The 24,431-nt window shown below is 39.9% G+C and overlaps 1 protein-coding gene across 15 annotated transcripts; it reads right to left on the bottom strand.

Annotated features, from left to right (window-relative positions):
• Nucleotides 1-2,972: 2,972 nt before the first annotated feature.
• On the bottom strand, nt 2,973-23,694 carry LTV1 (LTV1 ribosome biogenesis factor). 15 transcript variants are annotated; one of them, XM_053937197.1, is made up of 18 exons: nt 23,427-23,694; nt 22,612-22,743; nt 21,916-22,104; nt 20,775-20,862; nt 19,751-19,871; nt 18,842-19,091; nt 18,047-18,174; nt 17,484-17,623; nt 17,223-17,275; nt 16,327-16,527; nt 13,971-15,718; nt 12,555-12,951; nt 10,335-10,465; nt 8,108-8,173; nt 7,886-7,951; nt 6,446-6,533; nt 4,736-4,814; nt 2,973-4,519 (listed from the first exon to the last, which is right to left on the bottom strand). In XM_053937197.1, the coding sequence occupies exons 1-11, from the start codon at nt 23,427-23,429 to the stop codon at nt 15,605-15,607; spliced, it is 1,419 nt and encodes a 472-aa protein (XP_053793172.1). In that variant the 5' UTR covers nt 23,430-23,694; the 3' UTR covers nt 2,973-4,519; nt 4,736-4,814; nt 6,446-6,533; nt 7,886-7,951; nt 8,108-8,173; nt 10,335-10,465; nt 12,555-12,951; nt 13,971-15,604. The 15 variants fall into 15 exon arrangements, with proteins under 15 accessions (XP_053793172.1, XP_053793175.1, XP_053793174.1 ...); XM_053937200.1 differs by lacking the exon at nt 8,108-8,173; XM_053937199.1 differs by lacking the exons at nt 7,886-7,951; nt 8,108-8,173 and having other exon boundaries at nt 2,973-3,127; nt 4,311-4,519.
• Nucleotides 23,695-24,431: the final 737 nt, after the last annotated feature.

Raw genomic sequence — 24,431 nt, 5'->3', positions numbered from 1 at the left:
TACTGAGCTACATTTCATTGTAGTTGTACAATGTAATTAAATATTCTTACAAGTTGATCGGTACTTGGATTAAGGATTGTCTTATAGCAGCTCATGAAAGAATATGTTCTGCAGATGCAGTGCTGAGGAGTATTTTTTGTTATGAAAATTTTTTGCATAAGACAAACCAAAAGGAATTTTAAAGTCATTCCTGTAATGGCAACAGCAGGAGGTGAAGAGGTACTGCACAGTCATGTCTAGTGAGTAGTTATTTAAATTACGAGTTCCAGAATAGGGAAAAGGTTGCAAACAGTGTTATATGCACATTCTACAGCTAGGCTTGTATTTTCATCTGGACTTGGAAAGGTGTGTGTGTGTGTATATTCACTAACTTAACTGTATTTTTTCCTTGTTTGCGTAAATTGTATTCACTTGGCTTCAAGCAAGCTTATGTACTTGTAGAAAACCCAAAAAAACTAAACTACAACAAAAAAGTCTTTGCTACCAAAAAAAATTGTAGCACTGCCTGATCATACACATTTGTCATTTTGGTTTGTGCTTTTATAAGAGGTGTCTGTAATTACTGAAATACTTGTCCTTGAATGTGATGTTAACAAGAAAACATTATGCGCAGTCTTCCAGGTGCTCTTTCAGCCCTGGAGCAAGGTACCTGAGCTCTGGGCTGCAAGAGAGGTGCTGCTGCCTGATCTCAGCTTCTACCAAAATATGGAAAGATGATAAGCATTTTTCACCAATGCATATATAACTACAGATTAAAGACTGTCTCATTAAAATAAAAAGAAAATAACCACTTTTGAAGCATTTTAAAATACTTTAAAAGCACACAGCAATAGTGTCTGCAAGTAGAGCGCAGAAGTAAATTTTAAATGTGCAATGCTGCTTAAACCCATCAGCCCATTTCAATTTTCTTTTTCCAGATTCTTGACATCATAAATGTAGCAGAAGCTGATTATGTCCCATGACAAAGAAAGGCAAGTTATTTTAAAAAGTTATATTGTCAAAAAAAATTGTTTTGTTTTAAAATTCTTGCAACTCAAGAGATGTGAGATACCCCTGAGTCATCTAATACCGTAAGTGGGACTGGACTTTCTGAGCGTGTTTGTTAGAGAGACCTCTGTGAGCATTTCTCAGAGGCCATCAGTAGCTGAGGCTCAGGCTGCAGGACACCTCTCTGGTGGCACTGCCATTGGCTCATGCAGGGCTGTGACAGCACCAGTGTGGGGAGAGGCAGCCCCACACCCACTGTGGGTATGGTGGAGGAAGGCAGCAGCCCAAGCACTGACCGCTCCTTCTCTCTGGCACACTGTTCCTCCTCCTAATGGTAGAAGTGGAGGTAAGGGCAGAGAAGTGTCCTTACCTGGAGAAGGTAGGATAGGCCATGGCACAGCAGGTAAGAGATTTGGGATATCTTAGGATATTTTACCTCACATTCAAATTTCAAATAGATATAAAAATACTCTTTTTTCTGAACTCTGCTTGAAAACCTGTAGAAGCAGAGCAGTATGTGGTAAATAAACACAATTACTATAATCAAATCATACTGTGAAAGAACAAGATTTAGTAAACATTTGGCCTCATAAAATAAAGTATTTTTTTTATGAAATAATAAAAAAAACTTGAACCTGCTGAAATAATGTCAAGAAGCTAAAACTGCACTACATGGAAGAAAAGACTGCATCCTCTATGTAAACACAAGTAGATCTATTGCTAAGTTCCCATTCTCTATCAGAAACCAAGCTAATTTATTCTTCCTTCAATTTTATTTATCAGCTTCTCCTGTTGGAACTTTCCATTTTCTTAGTCAATGGGTTGCTGTTAGTTTCAGAGAGTTTTTCATAGCCAGTCTGAACTGGGGTGGTACATTCCATAAATTAATGATTGGTTCATTTCTAGTGGAATGTTTAAAATTCTTTTCCTCAATACACCATTCCTGCCTTTATATATATATATATTTTTTTTTTTTTTTTTTGGAAGATACTGGAAACTAAGGAAATCCTACACTTCTATACACAGACAGAAAACAACGGGGACACACACACAACAACAAATACAGTAAAACTTGCTCTAAATTTGAGGATTCATTTATTGGGTTTGTTAAAGAAAGCAGCTGTGGTAACATTGCACAGTATAGTTTGGAATGGGTTGGGATTTTTTCCCTCTTCTCCTGGACTGAAAGAAAGGCTAAGCAGCACTGCTTTAATATACTGGGGCTACTGTGATGCCTGCTTTTTCTAGCTCTAGGAGTTACAGTTGCTTCAGTGTCATCCTTTCTGTATCCATCTAATCATTATTAGCTAGAGTCTAAGTAGTTTAATTAAACTGTTTAAAATATTGTATTTATTACTGCTGTGTCCAATTACTTTTCATCTTCATTTACTTGATGAGCATTTAATAGGTAAGAAAATTCCCTATGGATTTTACTGAAAATTATTGGGCTAAAAAGCCCCTACTTGTCACGTCACTGAAAGTTTATGGAAGGTGATCCAAGGCTGAGAGTGGATCAAGTGACCAAAAAAATAAGAAGGGCTATACCTCTACATTTCTGTCTTGTTGATCAATTTTTAAAAGCAATAAAAGTGTTTAATGCAAGAATGAGATTTAGTCTTAGTCTGAACTCAAAGTGCTTTGAAGAGATGCACAGCATACATGGCCATTTATCATGTATCAATCACTATCATTTATTGTTTACTGGAAGATTCTATTAAATATTCACATGAAGTTCCACAATGTTCACTTGTCTTGTTCAATATATCAAAGCATTAGGGGAAAGAAAAAGAAAATCACATGGTACTGGATCTTCCTACACTTCGTTAAAACAGTTGAATGAACCGCTGGTAATGTCCAACCCTCTAGGCAATCAATTCATTAAATCTTGGCAACAGATACAAATAATTTCACAACTTTAAACAGCATAGCATAATAAGATTTGTAGCCTAGAGAGAAAAAAACCCAACCAAACCTTAGCCAATTAATTGCATTTTGCTTATTTTATTGGTAGCTGTAGCATTTCAGGGGAAAGTGGTACTGAAAAATTGGGTTGCTTAAGATCTTCCATAATGTGTCAGCAGAAAACCTTAACACATCCTTGCCAGCCAATCACTCTTTTCTTTTGTTGTCCGCTTGTGGTCTAAAAGCAGCAACAAGCCATATACTTTTTATTATTATAGAAAGAGCTTTTATATTTTACTCTATTTTCTCCAAGAAGATTAAACCTGTATTCATGGGAAGGTGATGGAGCAGCTCATCCTGGAAACCATTTCCAGGCACATTAAGGATGAGACCATTCATTTGCACCACTCAAAGCCAGTTTCTCACATCTCCTTTCTCAGCTAAAAAATGCTCGTGGGTAGCACTGAAACTGACTTCTCATTTGCCCAAAGTGCTCTGTAAAGAACTTCGCAAAGCTCAAGTTTTACAGAAAAGGCAGCAGCAGTTGCCAACACCCAGCACCTGCAAGCTCACCTCGACCAGTCTTTTTCACAGTTCCACTGTCCTCTGTTTCAAATGTGAGTGTGGATGTCTGTCCCAGGGATCTGCTGGGGGCAGTGGCTGTCCCAAGACTCTGCAAACTGGCTGCAACTACAACCCCAGTGATCCTGGACTAGGCAGTATCCTTAGGGAAAGGAGGTGTCAAGCCCCAGATTTCAGAATTCAGTGGCTAAACCTTGAAAATAAATCCCTGTTGGTCGTCTGCAAGACCCTGTGTGGTAACCACAGGAATTACTACGCTGTTAAAACAGTCCCAGGTAACACAGATGACACCACTGGGTGCTGTAGCTGGCAAAGTCAAGGAGGTGGGTGGAGCTGATAATGCCACTGTGGACTGGACACTCCCATGCCCATTGCAGTCTTCCCTGCAGCTGAGCAATCCAGCCACTGACCAGCAGCAACCAAGGACAGTAAAACTGCACACAGAAGAACCCTGCAACAACTTTGACTGTGAGTCCCTACAACTGACTGTTTTGTGCACATTCCTTTTCATCCCATGCTCCAAGGACTCTCACAAGCATCTCTCCCAGGCTCAAAATACCTTGCCAGCTACTGGGAATCATTCTTGGCCATATTTCCTGCTAAGGACTCATGTTTTGCTGTTGTATACATTTCAGAGGGATGCAAGATGCTGACCATCTGACCCATCCTCTTGAGCAACAGCACCACAACCACCTTAAACAGGGGCTGGAAGGGCTTCTTGCTGCTCTGACATGTCTTGGCATGTCCAGAGATGGGAACCCCAGTGACTGCATGGTCTGAGGAGCAGGACCACCAAACATCATGGTCTGGGAAATGAAATGTTAAGGAGAAGGAAGGACCTCCATACTGTCATCCTGGCATAGTTGTTACTGAAATGGCATCTTCCACACTTGGAATCTTCCACACACACTGGCATCTTCCACACTTGGACAATGGAAGCACATTGTAAGTGCCCGAGATCTGCTGGAGAGGTTTGCACTATCGAGTAACAAATCCTCTCGAGATGTCTGGTACAACAGAGCACAGTCGCTGCCTGCTTGGGATGGGGCTGTTCCAAATCAAAAAACATTCAACATGAAAGATTACTATTCTCAGCAGCCTATACTGGGGCCCTGAGGAGGTCTGCTACAAGTTTCAGTGAAATTGATTACTTCAATTAATACAAAGGAGCTCAAACACTGCAACAGGATATTCTATATAACAAAAGCAAACAAGTTCTTTTTACATTATAATATTAAAATGAAAAATAATAATAATTTCTTACCCAAACTTTCCTGAGGAACTTTTCACAGCAGATACACTCATAGATTTTCCTGTTTTCTTCAGTGTTTCTGAAGAGGTCTCTGCAGATCATTATTTTTGAAATTTACTTGCCATAAAACATAAATTCTAAAACCTTAGAAATGTAGGGGTCAAAGATACTGATACAAGGAGCAGTGTGTATTATCATTCACAGCTTATACTACAAATAACTTTCAAAATAACTTTTAAAAAATCTTCTAAACACAGACTAATACAGGTCATGGTTGCCAGTAGCAATGGGTCCTCGAAAACATATTATGTAGTATCCTGCTTAGGGGGAACAATTTTAGGGAAGTGGTGATATTAATTTTAAAGCTGAATCAACAAGGGCATTTGTAACACACAAAAGACAAAGCTTTGTACCTCATCTAAATGGACTTAAGATAAAAAGGATTGAATAAATCTCAAAGTTGAAGAGTAGAGATTATGGAGTTTTTTATGGGAAAAAAGAACCTCAAAGCCAGACTCTATATTTTAGGTCTATATAGATACTTCTGTTTGAGGGCCTCTAACTAAAAACACATTTGGTTCCCTCCTGAGGACCAAAATGAAAATCTCTGTGCATACAGTCCACACAAAGGATCAAGAAAATGACCAGGAAAGCCATTCACTATCAACAACATCCACTTGGAAATTTTTGTCCTTTCTCATTTATAGCAAGTGTTGTGCAGAAATAAATTTAGGATTTCATGTCAGGACTTGCAAAAAAAAAGCCCAGCAAAAAAAGTCAAACTTTATAATTCTACATTACTCTATCAGAAAACAGGATTCCAAAGCCTAGGATCTGCTTTAAAAAATGCCTCCCCGACCTCAAATACCTCAGGGTTTGTTATATGAAACAAATAAATATGACTTAATAAACTCTTTGCCTGGCTTATGTTTCTCTATTTATACTCTCTCCAGAAGTGCTAACACAGCAGGTGTTAATGTTGGAGTTTTTCTCTCAGTCAATGGTTGCTTGTCCTAGTAAAACAAGATGCACAATCATCACTCAACTCTAGCAACGAGCTCATAGACCCTCTCCAAATTGCTGTTGAAGCAGTGCTAGAAAGGAACAGGCCAAAGATCCACCCTCTCACATTTGCAAGACATTTTCCTGCTCCAAATAGGTGAAAGAGTAATATGATTTTTTAACATCTTAAAAAAAACGAAACAAAATCCCCCCAAACCAGAAGTATTCTCCTAAAGGAACTATTTATATTATTCTCTTTTCTATAACAAAACAGGATCTCACTTTGAGACACTGATGATTAGCTCTACTTTTCTGATTCCCCCAAGGGGCTCTGCCCTTTGTGTCTAGTGACCAGGGAATAGCAAACCTTCCAACAGCAAAGAGTCCTAAAGAACAGGAAGAGCTTTCTCAATGTACTGCAAAAGCCACCAGGTTTCTGATTCTCTACAGCTGTTACCCTGGAATATAACTGCAGAAGAGTCTGAAAAAGTTGTTGTCCCAAGTTTTTTTGTACTGTCCTATTCTGTCACTTTTTTAATCAGAAAAAGAGCTTAAGTTATGGGCAACTCCCAGATGATATTCAGCATGTGTTTTGTTATTAGAGTTTATCAGTTTCCCTGGAATTTCAATTCTTATATTAATATAGGCCTTTACTGACCACGAACTATAGTTTAGCAAACCTGCTTCCAGGACAGGAGGAGTGTGACTCTGTTTGCTTACCAAAGCCTGTCTGGTGGAGATTGCAGCATGGCTGACAGCCTGTTTTCCATAAAACTCCATGTCCCTCTGTTGTGGAGCCTCAGTAAACCTTTGAGAGCATAATGGACATTGAATATTGTCTGACAGAAAGAAAGGAACAGCTTGTGTTGCAGTTTATACACTACAGGAGAAGAATTCCCGTTTTTCTGGAACACTCAAGATGCAGTTCAACACCTGGCCCCACCAGCAGGTGTCCATGATGAATTCTCATCAGCTTCCAAAGTACAAACTTAGCAGAACTACAAAACCTTCCTCTAGAAAAACACTTGGAATACTAAAATGCATGCTTATGGTATTAACCCTGCAAACAGTAATTGCTTTCAGGAATAAATCCTGGGGATTAATAAAAGCAGATTTTATTATCTTTGTCCTAGTCCTATCCATTCCCAACCTCACAATTAACTAGTCTGAGCAGAGCTCCTGAAGAAGCATGTGAGTATCCAGGCCTCTGGCTGCAGGGTGCATCTGAGCCTGGTGTTAGGTGCTGGAGGATAGTGGGAAAGACACCTGCATGCACTGTGAACAGGTGGATGATCTGCTCTGGCAGAGCTTAAAGAGAAGGTGGGGGGCTGAGAAGTATCAGAGAGTGCAAAAGAGAAGTAGACTTGTAGAATCGCACCCTTCCATCCCTGAGAGAAACACAGTGGATGGAAGATCAGCAGAAGTCTGAGGAGCTCTGCCTCTCTTGCTATCAAGCTGAAGGAGACAAAAGCAGGGAAATGGAAGCAGGTCCCTGCTCAGGGAGGCAGAAGAATTCCCTGTTGGCTTCCCTTGCCTTCCCAGGGGCCCTTACAGAATAGGTGTGAAGCCTTGGATCCCGAGGGTCAGGCAGACGACAGTGGAGAAGAAGCTCTGTCTGGGGGTGTCCCAGATCCGTGCAGTCAACCAGAGGGGTAACAACTACAGTTATAAAAGAAGGGTGGTTGTGTGGGTGCCTTGCTTCTGAGGGGAACTGAGTGTCCTCTATGCCAACCAGACTCATACCACAGAGGAGTCTGCTCCTTGCTGGAGCCTGGGTAAGGGATATTACCAGGACACTCTCTGGACTAATTCAGCACGCAGATTACTGCACAGATGGGCAGTGACAAGGACATTCGGTCATAGGTTGGAATCAATGAACTCATAGGTTTTTTCCAATCTAATTGATTCTGTGATTTAGTAAAACACTGCTGAAGCAGTTGTGCCCCATCAGCTGAGGCATGTCCAAGAACCAGGTTTCTGGGTGTGAAGCAGCATTGTGAAGAACATGAAGTGGTGCTTTCTAAAATCTTTCTTGACAGTATTACTGTCCTTATTCTGCTAAAAGCTCTTCAGCAACTGTTATAGCAGGTACAATCCAACTCATTGCAATGAACAATCAGTGTTCAGGGTTAACACAGCACATTCAGCCATCACACTGACCTTGATGTTCTCAGACCCTTCCTCCATGTCCAGTGCCTTTTACAAAAGCAGCCCAAGTGTCCTTAACTTAATACAAAAGATACAGCGTGTTTACAAATAATTTCTCTCAGTAACAACACTGAAAATATGGTCCAAGCAGCCACCAAAAGCCTGCTCCAGACCAGTAGCATGGGCAAAATGGTTCTGAGCACAGGGGAGGGGAGGATGAGACAGGGCAGACACCTGGCTTCAGGGGTGCAGCAGGGACACCTGGAACTTCAGGAGAGAATGGGGAGTTTTGGGCTCTATCTGGAAGAGGATGAGACAAAAACTAAATCTTTCTCTCCTTCCCACAATCCATGCACTTTCTCACCAGTCCTGTAGTACAGGATATACAGTCCCGTAGTATAGGATATCTATCCTCACTAGGCCACTCAGCAATTTGTCCTTCCTAAAAAGCAATTCTCCAATTCCTTTCTCCACAACTACTGCTGCTCTTACACAACTTGGTTTTCTCCAAGAGGAAGAAGGAAAGGGAGGGTCTGCTCTTAGAGTCGGTAAAGTAAGACCAGAAATAACAGAGTCATTAAAGAACTCAGCAGTGAAAATTCAGAGAGGAGCTTGACCCCAATCAAGGAAGGAAGATGTGTCCTGCTGCTTATATTGCATTGCTGTCACCTAGGAGAGGAGAGAGGCTGGAATCATGGCAGCTGCTTTTGCTATCAGTCATGAATTCCTGCTCTGGAATGGAGCCCAAAGAGCCCCCCTTCTCCCTTCTGCCCTCCTAAGGCAGGCAGGACTCCACTGACACCCTTTTCAAGACTGCTCCCACGTTTTATAAATCACACTATCATGAGGTATCATCTGTATGTGCATCTTTTTGGATCTGTAACTTTTAACACAGGGAGCTCTGTGCAGAGGTTGAACTTGGTATTAAGTAGTAAACCAGACCTGTCCTTTTCTAAATGCCTTTCCCTGTCTGCAAAGCTGGCTGGAGAAGGGGACAGTGGAAAAGGCACCCCGTGGGAGTGGGGGAGCCTGTGTACACCACTTGTTTTGAATGAATTTCACCCACTGTTATAGGATAGTACAGCTATCCTGACTCTCCTCCTGATGTGCTAATATCAGACCCCAGATTTGCTGCCTTTAAGTTTAAAATTGTTAGTTTTCTCTTCCTCTGCCTTTCCCGTTGCCTCTGCCTTGCATTCCTACTCAATTCAAGCCAAAAAATAGAGCTGAAAATTAGAGTCTATGGAGGGAAATATGTTCACGTTCTGTTGTGCCAGGGGTGCAAAACTGAATCCCATCTGTGGTTAATAAGATGTCACTGCTTTATCAAAGATCAGTACAAGAACCACAATAAGAAAGCAGACCAAAAATCTGGATTGGTGCTTGCTGGGGGAGAAGGTGGAAGAAGGTGGCCCTCCTTCACAGCTTTTGTGACCTGCTTGGCTGATTGAATAGTATTAAGAAAATACTCATAATGCTGCTTCCAGTTAGATTTCTTCCCTGGCTGTTTCTAGGCATGTAATGGAAATAGGAGAAGGCACAAACTACACTTCCCTCTTGCAAGGGACAGAAATATCTTAGAGCAAGGGTTCTTTTGTTCTGAGGGGAAAAGAAAACATTAGAAACAAAAGAAATTTGCTTTTTTGAAAGGCACAGGGGAAGCTGGTTCAGCCCTTCACTGTCTATTGACAGCACCAGGAGAAGGATAAAAAAACCCAATGCACTCCAACAAAATACCATAGTCATGGCATACCTAAGAGCACTTAGGAAGAATTAGAAAAGACACTATTAGAAAAGACACCTTCTCTTCTCCCTTTGTCATATTCTTTTAACTTTAAACCTTTGTGCACTTCTCTTTCTTTCCGCAACTGATTTTAAAGAACATTTTACAACAACAGCCAACCAAATCAGTAGTGAATTGGCATCTCTGGATAAAATAATATCCATGCATGTCCATGTGTACTCACCTCCTCCCTAGCAAAATGACTTGTTCCAGTAATAGCTTAAGCATCTTTTCCTCCATCTCTGTAAATAAGTTCAACTCAAACACATTTTTAAACCCTTCAGTAAAATGGCAGTGAATCTCTGAAACTTCTTCTGTGAAAGGGCAGCTCTCAGGTTCAACCTTTGGCATTCATGCATCAACTATCTTGAATCACGTTCTCTTTCAGATTTAGATGAAGAGAAATCTATTAGAGATTCACATTGTCTTTAAAATATATATTTGAACATTTACTCTAAGAGCAGAGACACTTATGTACCCAGGGCAGGCATGACATCTACTGATTTGGCTTTTCAACAGAGAAATATTCTCAAACACTAGCAGCACAGGGAGGGGGAGGAAAGAATTTGGCACCCAGTCAAGCACATATGTGAGACTCATCCACAACATCCAGGCTTTGTCCTTGGAGGAAACAATACTGTTACTGGATGAAAGACTTCATATGGAGATAACACACACTTCAGTTTTAACTATACCCTTTGCAGGGGCTGCTTCTTCACAGTGGTGGTTTCTCTTGCCTATAGTCTCTGTCTCAAAATGCTGAAGGGCTTGCACTTCCTGTTGAAGGCTTCCTTGGAACACTGGATCAGCTGGGGTGCAAAGAAAAACTGTTGCTTACGGGTTGGAGCGATGCTTTGTTAATGATGCTTTCTTACCCAGGCTTTAAAATTACTTATAGCCAGGAGCTGCAGCAGTATTTGTTTGGGGTTCAGTTTAACTCCTCAAGGACTTCATCAAAACTTTCAAAAGCTGTCCAAGTACAGGTACAGTTCAACACAAATAAGAAATGGAAGCCATTTCCAGTTTGTTCTGCTCAGGGATGGGCTGGAGAGCAGTCCAAATGATGACATGCAGACAAAAACAGATTGGGTCTGTGAACAGGAGCTGTCCCATTGGATTCCACCCCCCCCCCCCCCCCAGACACCTGATTTTCTTTCTTTCTTAATTAAGACAGAGAACAGTCTGATCCTGTTCAAGGGGCCAATATTTTCATTATTAGTTCTCTGAGTTTAGATGTATTCCAGAGTGGGGTCTCCCCTGACAAACAGCAGTGCTGCCCATCTCACCAACACCACTGAAAGAGCCAGAGCCTCAGGCTGAATGGGAGCAGCTGCTGCTTACCAACACCTGTAACCTGACAACACAGAAGGAAATAGGGATAGCACCTGCAGTTGGAAGCACTGGAAATTTCAGGTATATACGATACCCAGTGCAAAATATATATAAGGGCCATGCCTCACAACAAATGAGGTTGTAAGGTTCAGAAATGTCTCAGATTTTAGTATCACTCTCACTTTTCTGCAATGGGCAATGGATGGGCAATGCCCTTTGTGAGGAACACCATGGAAGCAAGATTCAAAACTAAAGCCTCTTTCCTGCACTGTGAATCACGAGAGTCCATCCACAGCTGGTAAATTAAAGACCCTGTTGCTATCTTATTTTGCTTACTCCCCCTTTCTAGTTCTGAGTTATTCTCTTGATCGTCTTAATAATTTCTCTACGCTGTCCACTCTCTTTCCATGAGAATTAAGCAGATGCCTAAGCAAGGCATTTTGGTTACAGCTCAGCTGGACTAAAACGTACCTCATTCTACTAAATCACACACTTCCAAATCCTCATTTCCTTTTGAACCTTCTACTCCTAGGACTCAGATCCTTACCTTCTGTTCTAGACATTTTTGACAGCAAACTGGAGAGCAATACTCCTCTGCAGTACTGGAAGAGCAGCAGAAACCTGTGTCTTTGCTCACTGAGGAGCAAACCAGTTCTGCATCAACAGGGCACGGAGAGCCATCGTAGTACTTGGATCTCACATTAGTTACAGTGACATAAAACTTCTCACCTCTCTCATAACACACAGCTCTCTCTTTTCAAACTATTTTGCTCGAAAAACCATTATGCTCTTCATGAATCTTGAGAAATCAAACATGGAACTACTAACGCCAAGTTATCGCACCTTTGTCTTGGTTCTTGCAGTCACTCCGATTTCAGTATATTTTATTTTTGGTTTTTTGGGTTTTTTCCTTGCCAAATCAGGTTTTAGCACTATTGCAAGGCTGATCTACCACAGAAACACAGGATCAGTAACACAAACTGAAGAGCAGAGGGGTACGTGCAGAGTCCCACCCCTTGCAGAAGAACTCTGCATTTGGATTGTGCCAGGCAAACTGTGCAGTCATGTGTTCAGCTGGTAATCCAGGGATGAGGGAGGTCAAGGGGAATTTTTTCATTCACTTCAGCAGGCTTTGAAACAGAGCCTGGTACCCATATTGTGCTGTCAAAGGGACTACTTATCAGATGGTTTATTAGTCTATTTTTTTTCCAAGAAGACTGAAATAACAAATTCAGCCTAAAAGCCTGGAACAAAAAAGGAAGCTGCGAGTTAGCAATTTATGCGTCACCAAGAGAAAATACGTTATTTTAAATTCAGTGTATAGTAAACATGGTTTTGGACAAGCAGGTAAATGAAGACAGTGCAAGACTGATGATGCATCACAATGTATCTGTGCATGATAAATTCTCTAATCAAGTTCACTAATGAAAGCAGTTACTAGATAATTTGCTGTTTAAACTTGTTCAACCCACTTCTCTACCAGCAGTCACTTCCTCCTTCCTCAGTGCTCATTACCCATTTCAGCTAAATGCATTGAAATTCTCATTAAAAATAAGGAAATTTTACCACAAAAATGCAAAGTGTTTTCCTTGGGTTGTAGAAGGAGCCAGACCTTGACTTCAGGCAGCTGTGCAAAATGCAAAACATGCAAGAGACTCGGTTACACAGCACAGGATGTCATGACTGCGGCAGAGTCGGCACCTGGACAAGGCTCTTGCTGGAACAGTACTTCATTGTCAGAAAGGGACATCTCCATAGAATTACAGAATATCCTGAACTGGAAAGGACCCAAGAATTATCAAATCCAACTTTCCTGTTGCATACCAGGGTTCCCTTTTGCAGAACTCCCTCCTCATTTATCCTGTTCCAACAAAGCACAAGCTCTCCTTTGCTATGACAGGCAGCATTCTGGTTTTCCACATGACTGCTTAGGTATGTGCTTTCACAATGACATCACAGTTGGCTGAGGAGATGGTGGAACAATACTTAAGTTCATCACTGCCTAAATTCAGGACAGGTGACCTGCACCCACCCAGATTCATGGTCTGGATGTCAGCTAGTGGATACCCAGTAATGGCTTAGGTAGAAAACATCACATAAAGTGTGGCACAATCTTCATTATTAAGGTGGAATGCTTCCATGATATGCTAAACAGCATTCCAAGATGATCTTACTTTGTAGATGTTAAATTTGTTGAGATTTGCATTTAAATAATCTCTTTTTTTTGGAGAAAGTAGGTGTTAAAATTACATGGAAAGTAGTTTCAGGCCCTTCTAACTCCAAAGACAAACACACTCATTTCAGAGCAGGGACATGACTTCTATTAAACAAAAACAGCCTTTAGAAAAACTTCAGGAAAAAGAGAGTCCTTTTCATTTGACTGGCAACCTATAGGTACTTCATTAAATTAACTTCTGTAAGGACTTCTCATGTAACTGTTCTTTACCTCCTCTTTCTAAAACAAAGGAAATCCTTGTCTTGCTAAGCAGATGAATGACTGCTTTTGTTTTTTATCTTTTCCTTGGGATTTTACTACACTCCAAAGCACTGTTAAGGTTACTGCAGTGTTTCACTGATTACAAGTGAAGAGGAACAAAGCGATTCTGAAATATTTTTGACTCCTTTCCTATTGCCTCTGTTTAAATGTCTTTCCTCTTTAGTTTCCAAGCAACAGCTGTGTCTGTCCTTAGTCCAGACTATACTCTTCAGGTGCCTTGCTCTGCCTCCTCCACTTTATTCTGTTCTCATCCCCTCTAGATATTTGGTTTTTATTCTTTTGGTTTTGTTTTTATTTTAAAGGACTTTAGGTATAAGCACAGTACCACTGAATCAGTGACGAGAAACCTAGCAAAGAATGTATGCACTGGCTTTAGTAAGACTGTCCTTTCTGGTAAACCACAAAATCATATTCCACCCCAAAGCACTGAACAGCATCTGTTACTTAGTTGTTTCATTGAACTTATTTCCTGGTATCTGACTCACCTCAATAGACTTGGTTCTCAGATCTCCTTTTCTGTTTTGCTCTCAGGAGTCATGAGTACTGGGTGGTCAGTGTTCCAGTTACCACAGAATCAGTGATTACACAATTAGCAATTATGACACAGGCAGATCCTGCTTAAGCTTGTCAAACACATGAAAACTAGTACAGCTAAAGGAAAATGCTGAAACTTTTTTTAATCTTACAGGTTATTTCTATTAATTCTGTTAACAGACAATTATAGAAAATGAAGGCTTAATCTAGATGTGTATACTGTATTGGTACTTTACCTTTCTGAGCAGTGATCAAGACTTGCAGATTCAAATACCTCTTTATTCCCTTCTCCAAAATCACGTTAATTTACCAATTAAAATATATTCAAAAGCCTTCTTCCAATAAAAACAAATGTTTTGAATTTTCTGTACATTAAAAGACTTCATGAGTGCCTGTTAGCTTGTCTCCATCTAGTATTCACAAAACTATTGAAGGAATATTGAAGATGCTTTGAATTCACCAGTAGTCAGGCTACTCCAGTGATGTGTTCGTTACCATGTCCCTCCCAGTAAAAAGGTTAACTTTTCACATAAAGGCAGAAGATTGCTCTGTCTGTAACATACAGACATAAACCTGAGGGTTCTCTTATGAATACAGGATTCAGGGCTGACTACAAATCCTATTAATTTCATTAATGTTAAGGACCAGTCACTATCAAAAAAATTCATGTTCACAGTATAAACATTTAAGTTCACACCAAACCTACAGATATTGGCCCTCAGCTCATCTTTAGGAAGTTTTTATAACAATAGTAGTGGATATTAAGTTTGTATTCCAATTAAACCAAGTTTAACACAAGACCGGAGGAAGAGTACTCCAGAAACACTAAGACGGTGACTATCTGCAACACACACTTTTTGTCCAAGTATCCGCTGTTTGTTTGCCATCCTACTCCGACTGAGTACTTCCAGCAAAGCCAATTCCAATGGCAACATTAAGGGTCACTAACTACTGTAACTGCAACACTCCTTGTGACAGATTTTATGGAAATATAAAACTCGGGTTAGGTAACAGCAATGTCTGGCTGCAGAACAGCTTTTCAGACACCTTTGTTTACAAAAGGCTCCCATCATAGTACCAAAACAATAAATAATCTACCCAAAAAAAAGAACCAAGAAGGAGTGGGTATAAACTCCTTGACTTACAAAACTGTATCATAGCAAGGAACTATATTCAACCATCAGTATGAGAGAAAACGAAAATACTGTTTTGTAAACTGAAATAATTTAATAGAAGAATCTAACCAGACCATATCTGTAGGATTCTGCTGATTCATTGAATACATTCAACAAATATATATATAACTATTCAGTGATAACTTGTAAGAAAAATATTTGCAATTTTAATAAATTTCTAATGTAATGAAACTTTGCAGCAATTGTCATGTCACTCATGACAGAACAGATATCACCAATACATTATTTTATATAGAATTTCACTTCAGAAAAAATTACAAGTTACTGGGTCTTGCTACAGTGAGATTTGAACCCCCTTTGAGAGGACTGGCAAAGGTGTGAGTTAGAAGATCCCTTCTCAACACAAATGAAAAATTAGGGATATTTCCACAGTAAGTTTCTCAGTTTCATTAGGACAGCTTCAGACCTTGCACATTTTGTTTCAGATTGAGCAACTCTTTCTCTTGTCTTGTTTTCTCCTGTTTGAAGGCCAGCTTGTTGGCTTTCTTCTCCATTCTGCGTTCCTGTACATAGGAATAATGAGAAATTTACAAAATAGGAATTAACATGCAAAATCAAACCATTCCAATGAACTCTTCTAGATCATGAAAATAAGAGCAATCTGGACAATAATATTATTTATGGTACTAATAATTAGTAGTCAAATTAATACGTGTACCACCAGGATAAACATCTTTAGTTAGCTGAAGCTTCTAATATGCTGGCAATTTCTTTCCTAAATATGACAGCTAGATTTCACTGTGGCCAATTAGGATTTTCCACATTTCTTTCAGATATGATGTTTCAAATCACACAAAGTGAAAAGTAACTATTTCCTTTGCTACTCTAGATTGTAAGGAAATCTGATGTTCCTTCAGCAGTTGTATCTGCAGTAGTGGCTACAGCAACAGAACCAAAGTTTTGATACTGGAAATCAGTAAGACAAAAGTGTGATGTTAACTTTCTTTCCAGTAGGTTTTTTTTTTTTAAAGAAGCAATAATTAGTCCTCTGAGACCAGCAAGTTTTTCCCATTACCTTCAGACATGACAAGTGAGTTTTAAACAAAGTTTGTAAGAGAGAATTCAGGTAACATGAAACACTTTGCAAGGTTTTAATTGCAGTCAGGCATACCTTTCGCTCCTCTTTTATCGCCTGTTTTCTGGCTTTGCGATCCTCTTTGCTTTCAGCTTTGGAACGAGGCTGTGTTGATGCTTTTGGCAGGTCACTGCCGTTTATCATTTGCATGCGTTCCACCTGCTTAGCAGTGAGACCTTTCTGAGGCAGGATGTGTAGGGGAATTCCAGTCTTCTGAGAAATTTTTATTGGTTTGGGCTAAAGTGGAGTGCATACAAATTAGTGGCCCCTAGTTTTCTCTCCAAGAAGTGCACATGGCACTGCCTTATTAGTGTAAAAACTTCAGATCCAGATTTAACAGTAATACATGTTAAGTCTTTTCATACTATTTAACTCCCTCATAAAAACACACATTAATCCCAAAGTACGAAATCAAAACATCTGTGACAAAATCTGGCCTTCCAGAACAAGAAAAACATTTTTCCCTTCTATTTAAATATTACTGAAAAAATAAAGAACTGAAGTAGTTACTTAATATTCCTTTATAAGCTTGCAAGAAAAAGGTTTAATTTCAAATTTGGAGATATCTAATGATGGGGAACATATGGGAGACCAAAGAACTAGAATAAACTGTTCCAGACCATAGGAAAATAAACCTGAGCAAATACGTGGCTGTGAGACACAGATTACAGAAAGGTCTCTCACAGATAACAACAAAGGAAATTCCTTGCTCTGTTTCTGCCTAGATATTATAGAAACTTTGAACTGACTCCGTTTTTCTTCTAATAAGAAAAAATATATCCAAACTCTTCTTTAGTGAAGAAGTAATACCAGAGCCCTCCCCAACCCTCATTTCTGCTCCCTGTCATTTAAAAGATACCCATTGAGAAAACAAACACATTTATCTCAAGTTTTCCCAGTGTTATTCATCAAAGTAAATTTAATAATTTTACCTTTGATGGCTCCTTAATAAGTGTTGGGTGATTATATAAGTTTGAATAGGTACCTAAGTCACACAAAGAAAAAAGAAAGTAGTCAAGAAAGGCTTGCAAATAGAAATTATGAATTGTACTGCTACTTAGGTTTTGGAAGTGCCTCCTGTTGTGCTCAGAGAATAAACCATTTTACCTGAAGCACTATCAGGAAAGTATTGAAATCACCTATCATTTACTTTGAAATCCTACAAACAAATAAGCAAACTTCAAAATACTCACTCAAAATGGATTCACAATCCCACTTTTCTTTTGGCTCCTCAATAACTACAGTTACTATTTCTTCCTTTTCCTCCTCACTTTCTTCGTTTGCAAGAGAGTCCAAATCTTCATCAGGTTCAAGAGCATCCAATTTCACACAACTTTTTCAAAGTTCAGAGAACAAAAAAATACATTTTATCTCTTATTGAAAATGTAAAATTATGTAAGCCCACACTCCCTTAAGTCAAGTCCAATAAAGCTATTTCAAATTAAATTTGCAACAAAAATGAAGTTTCCTTAAGTAAGCCTCCTCAAAATAAACTAAAAACATTGGGACAAAGACATAATCAACAACAGAAGTGTTTCTGCTTTTCAAGAGGATGAATGATACTGCTTACATTAAGTTCAACATGATTTCTCCACTTAATTTTATCATGCAAATAGATAATACTCGAATGCAGCTGCTTTTATTCTGGGATGCAATCTTTTGAGCACATAAACTTGAAATAACACACCCAAAACTTCCATATAAACAGAGGATTACGGAACTACTTATGTGAAGCAGTACTTCTGGGAATACATACTTCTTTGCTTTCTCTTTGTAGTAATCATCCAGGACTTCCTGCAGCCGAACATTGTCTGTGTTAATGTAGCCTTCTAACTCTACATTATCTAAGGCTCCAATCTCATCTTCATCAAATTGTTCATAAAACTAAAACAAAGAAGTGGGTATCTGTAATTAGACCACATTTGGCATGCAACTTCTTGATAGCTTAAAGAAGAGCCACACATTTCTTCTTATTTGCCTCTTTTTCCTCTCCCCTCTCATTTGCTGAACAACTGCCAAACACATCTGCAGTAGGATTTCCTCCTTACTGTCAATATTCTTTCTGCATGGGACTCACATAGTTATCTTATAATAATATATAAACCAGCTTCTAGAAAACATTTTTTATTCTGATGCATTATTTCAAACTATGCCTTAAGAAGCCTGTCACTGCTCAGAACAAAAGTTACACCCTATTTCCATGCTCTGTTCATGAATGTATACTTCACCAGGGACCTGTAAATGGCTTGCTGTGTTGAACTCAGCCTCTCAGACAAAAGTGTAACACTAATTATGAATGCTCATACAGTCACTGCAGTAATTTTGTTTATCTCCATCACTGCTAGGCCTTGCAATAGCAATTAACACTACAGCCTAGGTGACACAAATCTCTATATGTATCCAGTATTAAATGCAAAATACATGCAAAGAGCAGTAGCTTGACACCCTGACTGCTAGAAGCACAGGTATACAGGACACTGCCTGATGAAATGAATCAACAGACAAGAAAGCATGTAACACCCTTCACAGTTACACTCTTCAGCAGCCTCACCTTCTCAAATCTGTCATCCAACAGGGTTAACTGCTCATTCCGTCTTATTACTGAAGATGTCATAGAATATTCCGTGAAACGACTCCTGGTTTCTTCTTGCATAAAAAGGAATTCTTTTGTCTGTCCATTAACCTCACCATCTGACAAAGGACCTTCTGAATCATAGTCTTTATCAGTACTGCAGCTATCCTTTTCATCACTATCATCTTCCATATCTTCCCATTCATCTTCATCCTCAGCATCTGGTCCCCTGAACAGAAGCACAAAACAGGTTTAGAATAATACATGGACCTTTACATAGCTCTGACCTGTGCTGGATTATCTGAAACAATTTGGCAATAACAGATTTAAATACTGAGTGAGACACTTGTCCGAGAGCTGAAAGCATTGGTAGCTGGATCATGCATCTGTGCACTGAGACTGAAGTTATTTTTATATTCAGCTGTATATGTCAAGGCAGAAAAATATCAGCTGCACTCTTGACTATTAAAACAAGCAAAATTTCTTATTGTTAATGAAATTATGAGAATGATACCAAAACCTAAGTGGATAAAATGCAGTGGCATATCACGTGAAGCAGGTTTCAGAAATGCCTATTAGCCTTCATCAATACTATTACTGATGTATTTTACATGTAATAGATGACAATGTTTTAAACAGTTCAAGAACACTATTATTTCAAACATGGCATATAATCCATGAGCTCAAAATAACAACTGAAATCCATCTGTTGGATAATGTAAGAAATTTCATTTCTTATCCGAGTAACACAAGGTAATGCTTTTTTCAACATACCAAAGTATTTAATTTGAAATCTGAAACCACTGTGGCTTCCTACACCACCACATGCAATATCAAATAGCATCTCTCCTATTTACATAACAAATATTTCAACAAAGCTCTATCTACCGCTTCTGTGGTTTATTTGCTTGTAGAACAAAATCATCTTCCAGGATATTTTCTGGATTGTCAAAGTCAAAATCATCATCAAGAGCTGCAACAATATCTGGGTCAAAATCCAGCCGTGGTCCTAGAAAGTTGAAAAAACAAAACATAAATATTTACATTTCTCTGACATTATAAAGCTACTTTCCTGAGTAAAAAACAATCCAGCTGGATTGTTAATTTGTGGTAAGGAAAGCTTAAACCAAAGAATTACAAAATTCCTCAAGAATATTTGTAGATCTGATAGAAGCCAGGGCATGTCACCCATCTCTTGTCAATTTTTATCACTCAGAAAAGAACATTTCCCTGAGGTCTTAGGCTTCCATAATGCATTTTAATATAGAATATTATAAAGAAAAAATATCCAGGTTAAAGTACCAGATGATCAACTACCAGCATTATCTCCAACTCTAAAATTCCCTACATTACAAAAGGTTAAAAAGTGTTTCTCTGCTGCAATTAGCAGAATTGTCTTTAGCATCCTTCTGTCAGGACAGAGAGAACTGCTACAATTCCTTACTGTTGTGAAATATGGAGATAGCTGTGGAGTAAATGTCCAGTGCAAATGTGGATACATAACAAAAACCTACTCACAGCCTGTAACACTGAAATAACACTAATGAAGGAATGTAAACATTACTCGGCATTTGAAAATAAACTGACTGAAAATCCAGTTACAGACTTGGATTCAAAGAGACAGAATAATAAATTAATAGTATTATCTACAGTTACCCCTGTTATTAGTTTGTATTTGCTATGCAATAGTAAGACCTCATGGATTCACGCTCTCCAAGCAAAGCTAAAGAACTCTTATTAGTCAATCACAGAAGTAAGTTTCAAATTGAAACATGGGCCTCTCACAGATCATTCCTTATGTCTGCTACTGAGCCTGTTCTAAGACAAAAAAAACCCATCACATCACAATAGAAGCCTTAATTACCATCTACTTCCTAAATGGCAGCTTACATCACAGAAAGGTGAAAAATACCTGAAACAGGAGCAGCTTTATTTAACAAGCCCACATCCTCTTCAAACTCTGTGGCAAATACTGAGGAAGGCAACTTAATGGATGGAGCCTTAGAAAAAGAAACAAAAAAACATGATCACAATGTATTTGTTCTCAGTTCCTTATTTGAGCTCACATTAACAAAAACATGCAGACACTCCCGTGACAGAAAGAAACTCTGTGAGCACTACTTAAATGTTACAACAAGTGCTACGTTATCCATGGCAAAGTTTCAGAGATACACAATGACAGCTCTGTAAAGTGCTGGCAGCATCAATTCTCATGTCAATATTGTCCAGGCAGAGAAACAGTATTTTTTACATCTCTAAAGCTTTTCGGAAAATGGTTGTACAGTAGGCACACTGAATTTTTTTAAGGTTTTTTGGTTTGTTTTGGAAAACACTAACACATATTTGAATTCACCCCTTTTACTGAAAGGCTTGTTAAAAGCTTCACAACATGCACATCTAACCTAACTTTAAACCTTATGTAGTATCACCAAGCTGTACCTGAAAGGTACTTCTGACTAAGGTTATTAGTTTTGACTAAAATTACAGTATTTGGTTAAATCAAACACCCTCAGCTATAAGTGACTGGCAATGGTATGCTTCATTGCTTCAAAGCATTTACTGCTTTTCTACTCCAATGTGATCCAGCATCGTGAACTTCTACATGTTATGCCAGCAATTGGGAAGTTTGATTTTATTCTGTCTGGCTTCTATTACATTCCCCTTTAAAAACATGGTGTCCTGATAATACAACCTGGCATATCTGGCATATTCATAACTCCCAGAGCATTCAAAGTTCTAAGAAACCTTAAACACAAATACCCACCCCAGAAAAACACATGACTTGCTCAAACAAACACCTTTTGCAAGCCATCTCTGTAGAAAAAAGTTTGTCATGGGTATCTGAAGTGTTTTAACACTGTGCTAGCAAAATAATGTTCATCAGTAAACTCTGGCTTGTTGGCTTCTGGGTTTACTTGTAGGAAAGTTAAGTTGGTTGTGGGTCAAAAGGATCCTTATACATAAATATAAATATATATATATGTACACACAATTAATGTGTCTAGAGAAAGTTAATGCTCCAATGCATTGCCATCAGCAAAACTTCTACTTACTGAAATTCTCTGAATTTCATCCTCTATGTGCCCCTCACTTGTGATGACAATTCTGCTTTGCTGTCCACGCACAGATGGGACAAGCTCAGAGGGACCAGAGGCTTCTTTGAGGTGCTGCAAATAGTCATAGTCATCATCAAAGAAGACACCATACTTGCGCTGCTCTTCCCTTCTTTGCTCCTCATGCCCCTAGGAAGTGGGGGGGAGAAGAAAATAATCAAAAGGAATACATTTAATCCACTCAAGTCCACTTAAAACTTACTAGCAAAAGGAACGGCAACACATCAACGGAGAGTGTCTGACTGTTGGAAGTCCTCTCTCCACTCCTTACCCTAATTCACAGCCAATTAGAATGTTGTAATCAGCTAGTTCCATGTCTGGGGCTGTCTGAGCAGGACCTTCCCATCAGCGACCATATCCAACAATGCCTGTTTTATCACAGTGAGTCAGGCAAGTTTTGTTGTTGTTTTTTTAATACATTTACACCTCTAATGCCAGTTAAGTCAACCTTCAACCATCAGGCAGTAACTCACAACTATGAAATTCCCTACAACAGCTGCTTTTTCTTTAATGAGCTAAACTAAAAAGCTACCCTCTCTCAGGCTATGTTTTTGAACTGTATAATTGCATATCAATTTTTTCTCTCCATGGTGTTTTTTATCTGAATTAACCTCAGTATTACAAGTGAGTATTTACTTTCTGTGTGGGCAGCAGAACTCTCTGGGGTGCAGTATCATCAGCAGCAAGAGGATCCCTCTGACTTCGGTGCACTAAGTGAAATGTTACTGCTTTCTTCTTCTCTATGAAGGGCTTTTTCTTCTTGTGAGGCTGCAAAAGGAAATTTTGTTAACTGTTAACAAAAAATTAAATATTAAATGTACCGAAAGAGAACCTGTAGTGTGCGGCTGTATTCGTTTTAAAGCAATGCCTTATAAACACATGCTTGGAGACAAAGCATAAAGAGACCAGCGGGAGCTCAACAGGCATCTCCCCACACGCTCAACAGGCATTTCCCATGTTCTAACAGCGAACGCAGCTTATTCAGCTGCAAAATGGCAAAACGTCGAACAGCAAACATCTGATAACAGCACATACCGTTTAACATACAGTCCTAGTTCTGCAACACACTTCATCCAAGAAACACGGGAAACTGATAAGGAAATTAATCTAGACACATCTTGCTTCGTGAGAGTTCTTTAGACGGCTGCTCCTAGAGCAGCAATTCAACATCAGTCACGAGGACCAGGCGCAGCACACTACCCAGGCACAGCTCTAACATCGGAATACACATGCGGTCTGGATCGACAAACCCATCAAGTATTCGCAACTGGCTGAAAGCCTTTCCTACGAGCTACCACATCTGACCCGGAAAAACACAGCCAGCAAGGTTTCCGGCTTTACCTACCTAACAAACCGCGTTACAGCCGATATAGGATACCTGGGGGAGACTCTATTGCTCTAACCTGCCTTCTTCCCCTGGCAATTCCGAGCACAGAACACGGCACACTCACCATGGCGCTGTCCCCCGGCCGCTCCCGGCGTCCCGAACCCCACTCGCTCCCACGCGGGCCAGGCGTCAGGCCCTCCCGCCTCTGCCCTCCATCTTGGGATACACCAGTGACCAACGGGGGGACAGGGATAAGCGGCCAGTCCGGCCAGATTTGTAAGCTGTGATTTCCAGTTAAAATTAAAAAAAAAATGAGCTTTTTCTCATACTGAAACAATATTTTGATAAAAGAGAGGCTCAGTGGACCCAAGCAGGATGCTCGTCGAAGACATATTTTCCCAGTTCTCCCCTCAAAATAGTAAGGAATGGTTCGGGCCGCCAGCGCCCCCAATGGCAGCGCGCGTGCGCAGCATTCGGGCCCCGGCCGGCGCGGGCGGGGCCGGCGCTCGGTGAGGGGACGGGCGAGTTGGGGGGGCTGAGTCTGAAGGACGGGGAGTAAATAACGCGTGTTGGTATTAACAGTGTTTTGCCATATTTCAGTTCTTATTTCTGACGAGGAATGGCTGGGGGAACTGGGCCTGTTCAGAGGAGAGACGACTAAGGGGGAGACTTCATCAATGTCCATGAGTATCTGAAGGGAGGGTGTCAAGATTTTGGATCCAGGCTCTGCTTGATGGTTCCGAGCCATAGGACAAGAGGCAACAGACAGAAACTGATGCACGGGAAGTTCCGTCTGAGTAGAAGGACGAATCTCTTTACTATGCATGTGATCACACAGTAGAATAGATTGTCCAGAGAGGCTGTGGAGTCTCCCTCACTGGAAATACTCGAGAATTATCTGGACACAATCGAGTGCCATGTGCCTTAGGATAGCCCTGCGTGAGCAGGGAGGTTGGACCAGATGTTCCACCATGGTCCTTTCCAACCTGAACCATTCTGCAGTATGACTTTAGCTGTATAAATTTTACCTACACCATGTAGCGAGGCTGTGCACAAACACATGTACTCACGTACAGGCTCCTTGCTAAGAAAAAGAGAAGTATGCTTGGTATTTTAAAATCTGCTTTGT

The sequence above is a fragment of the Vidua chalybeata genome, chromosome 3, assembly GCF_026979565.1.
Source record: "Vidua chalybeata isolate OUT-0048 chromosome 3, bVidCha1 merged haplotype, whole genome shotgun sequence".
In the NCBI taxonomy this organism is placed as follows: domain Eukaryota; kingdom Metazoa; phylum Chordata; class Aves; order Passeriformes; family Viduidae; genus Vidua; species Vidua chalybeata.
This window is presented reverse-complemented; position numbering and strand designations above follow the sequence as displayed.

Bases quoted from the DNA above. Each gene is read 5' to 3' on its own strand.
- LTV1 (XM_053937197.1), bottom strand. The intron at 19,092-19,750 runs GTAGATAGAGCT...GCTTCTGTTCAG, and splicing joins GCAAATAAACCACAGAAGCG to GGGACCAGATGCTGAGGATG. The intron at 15,719-16,326 runs GTATGCCTGACT...TCCTATGTACAG, and splicing joins CGATAAAAGAGGAGCGAAAG to GAACGCAGAATGGAGAAGAA.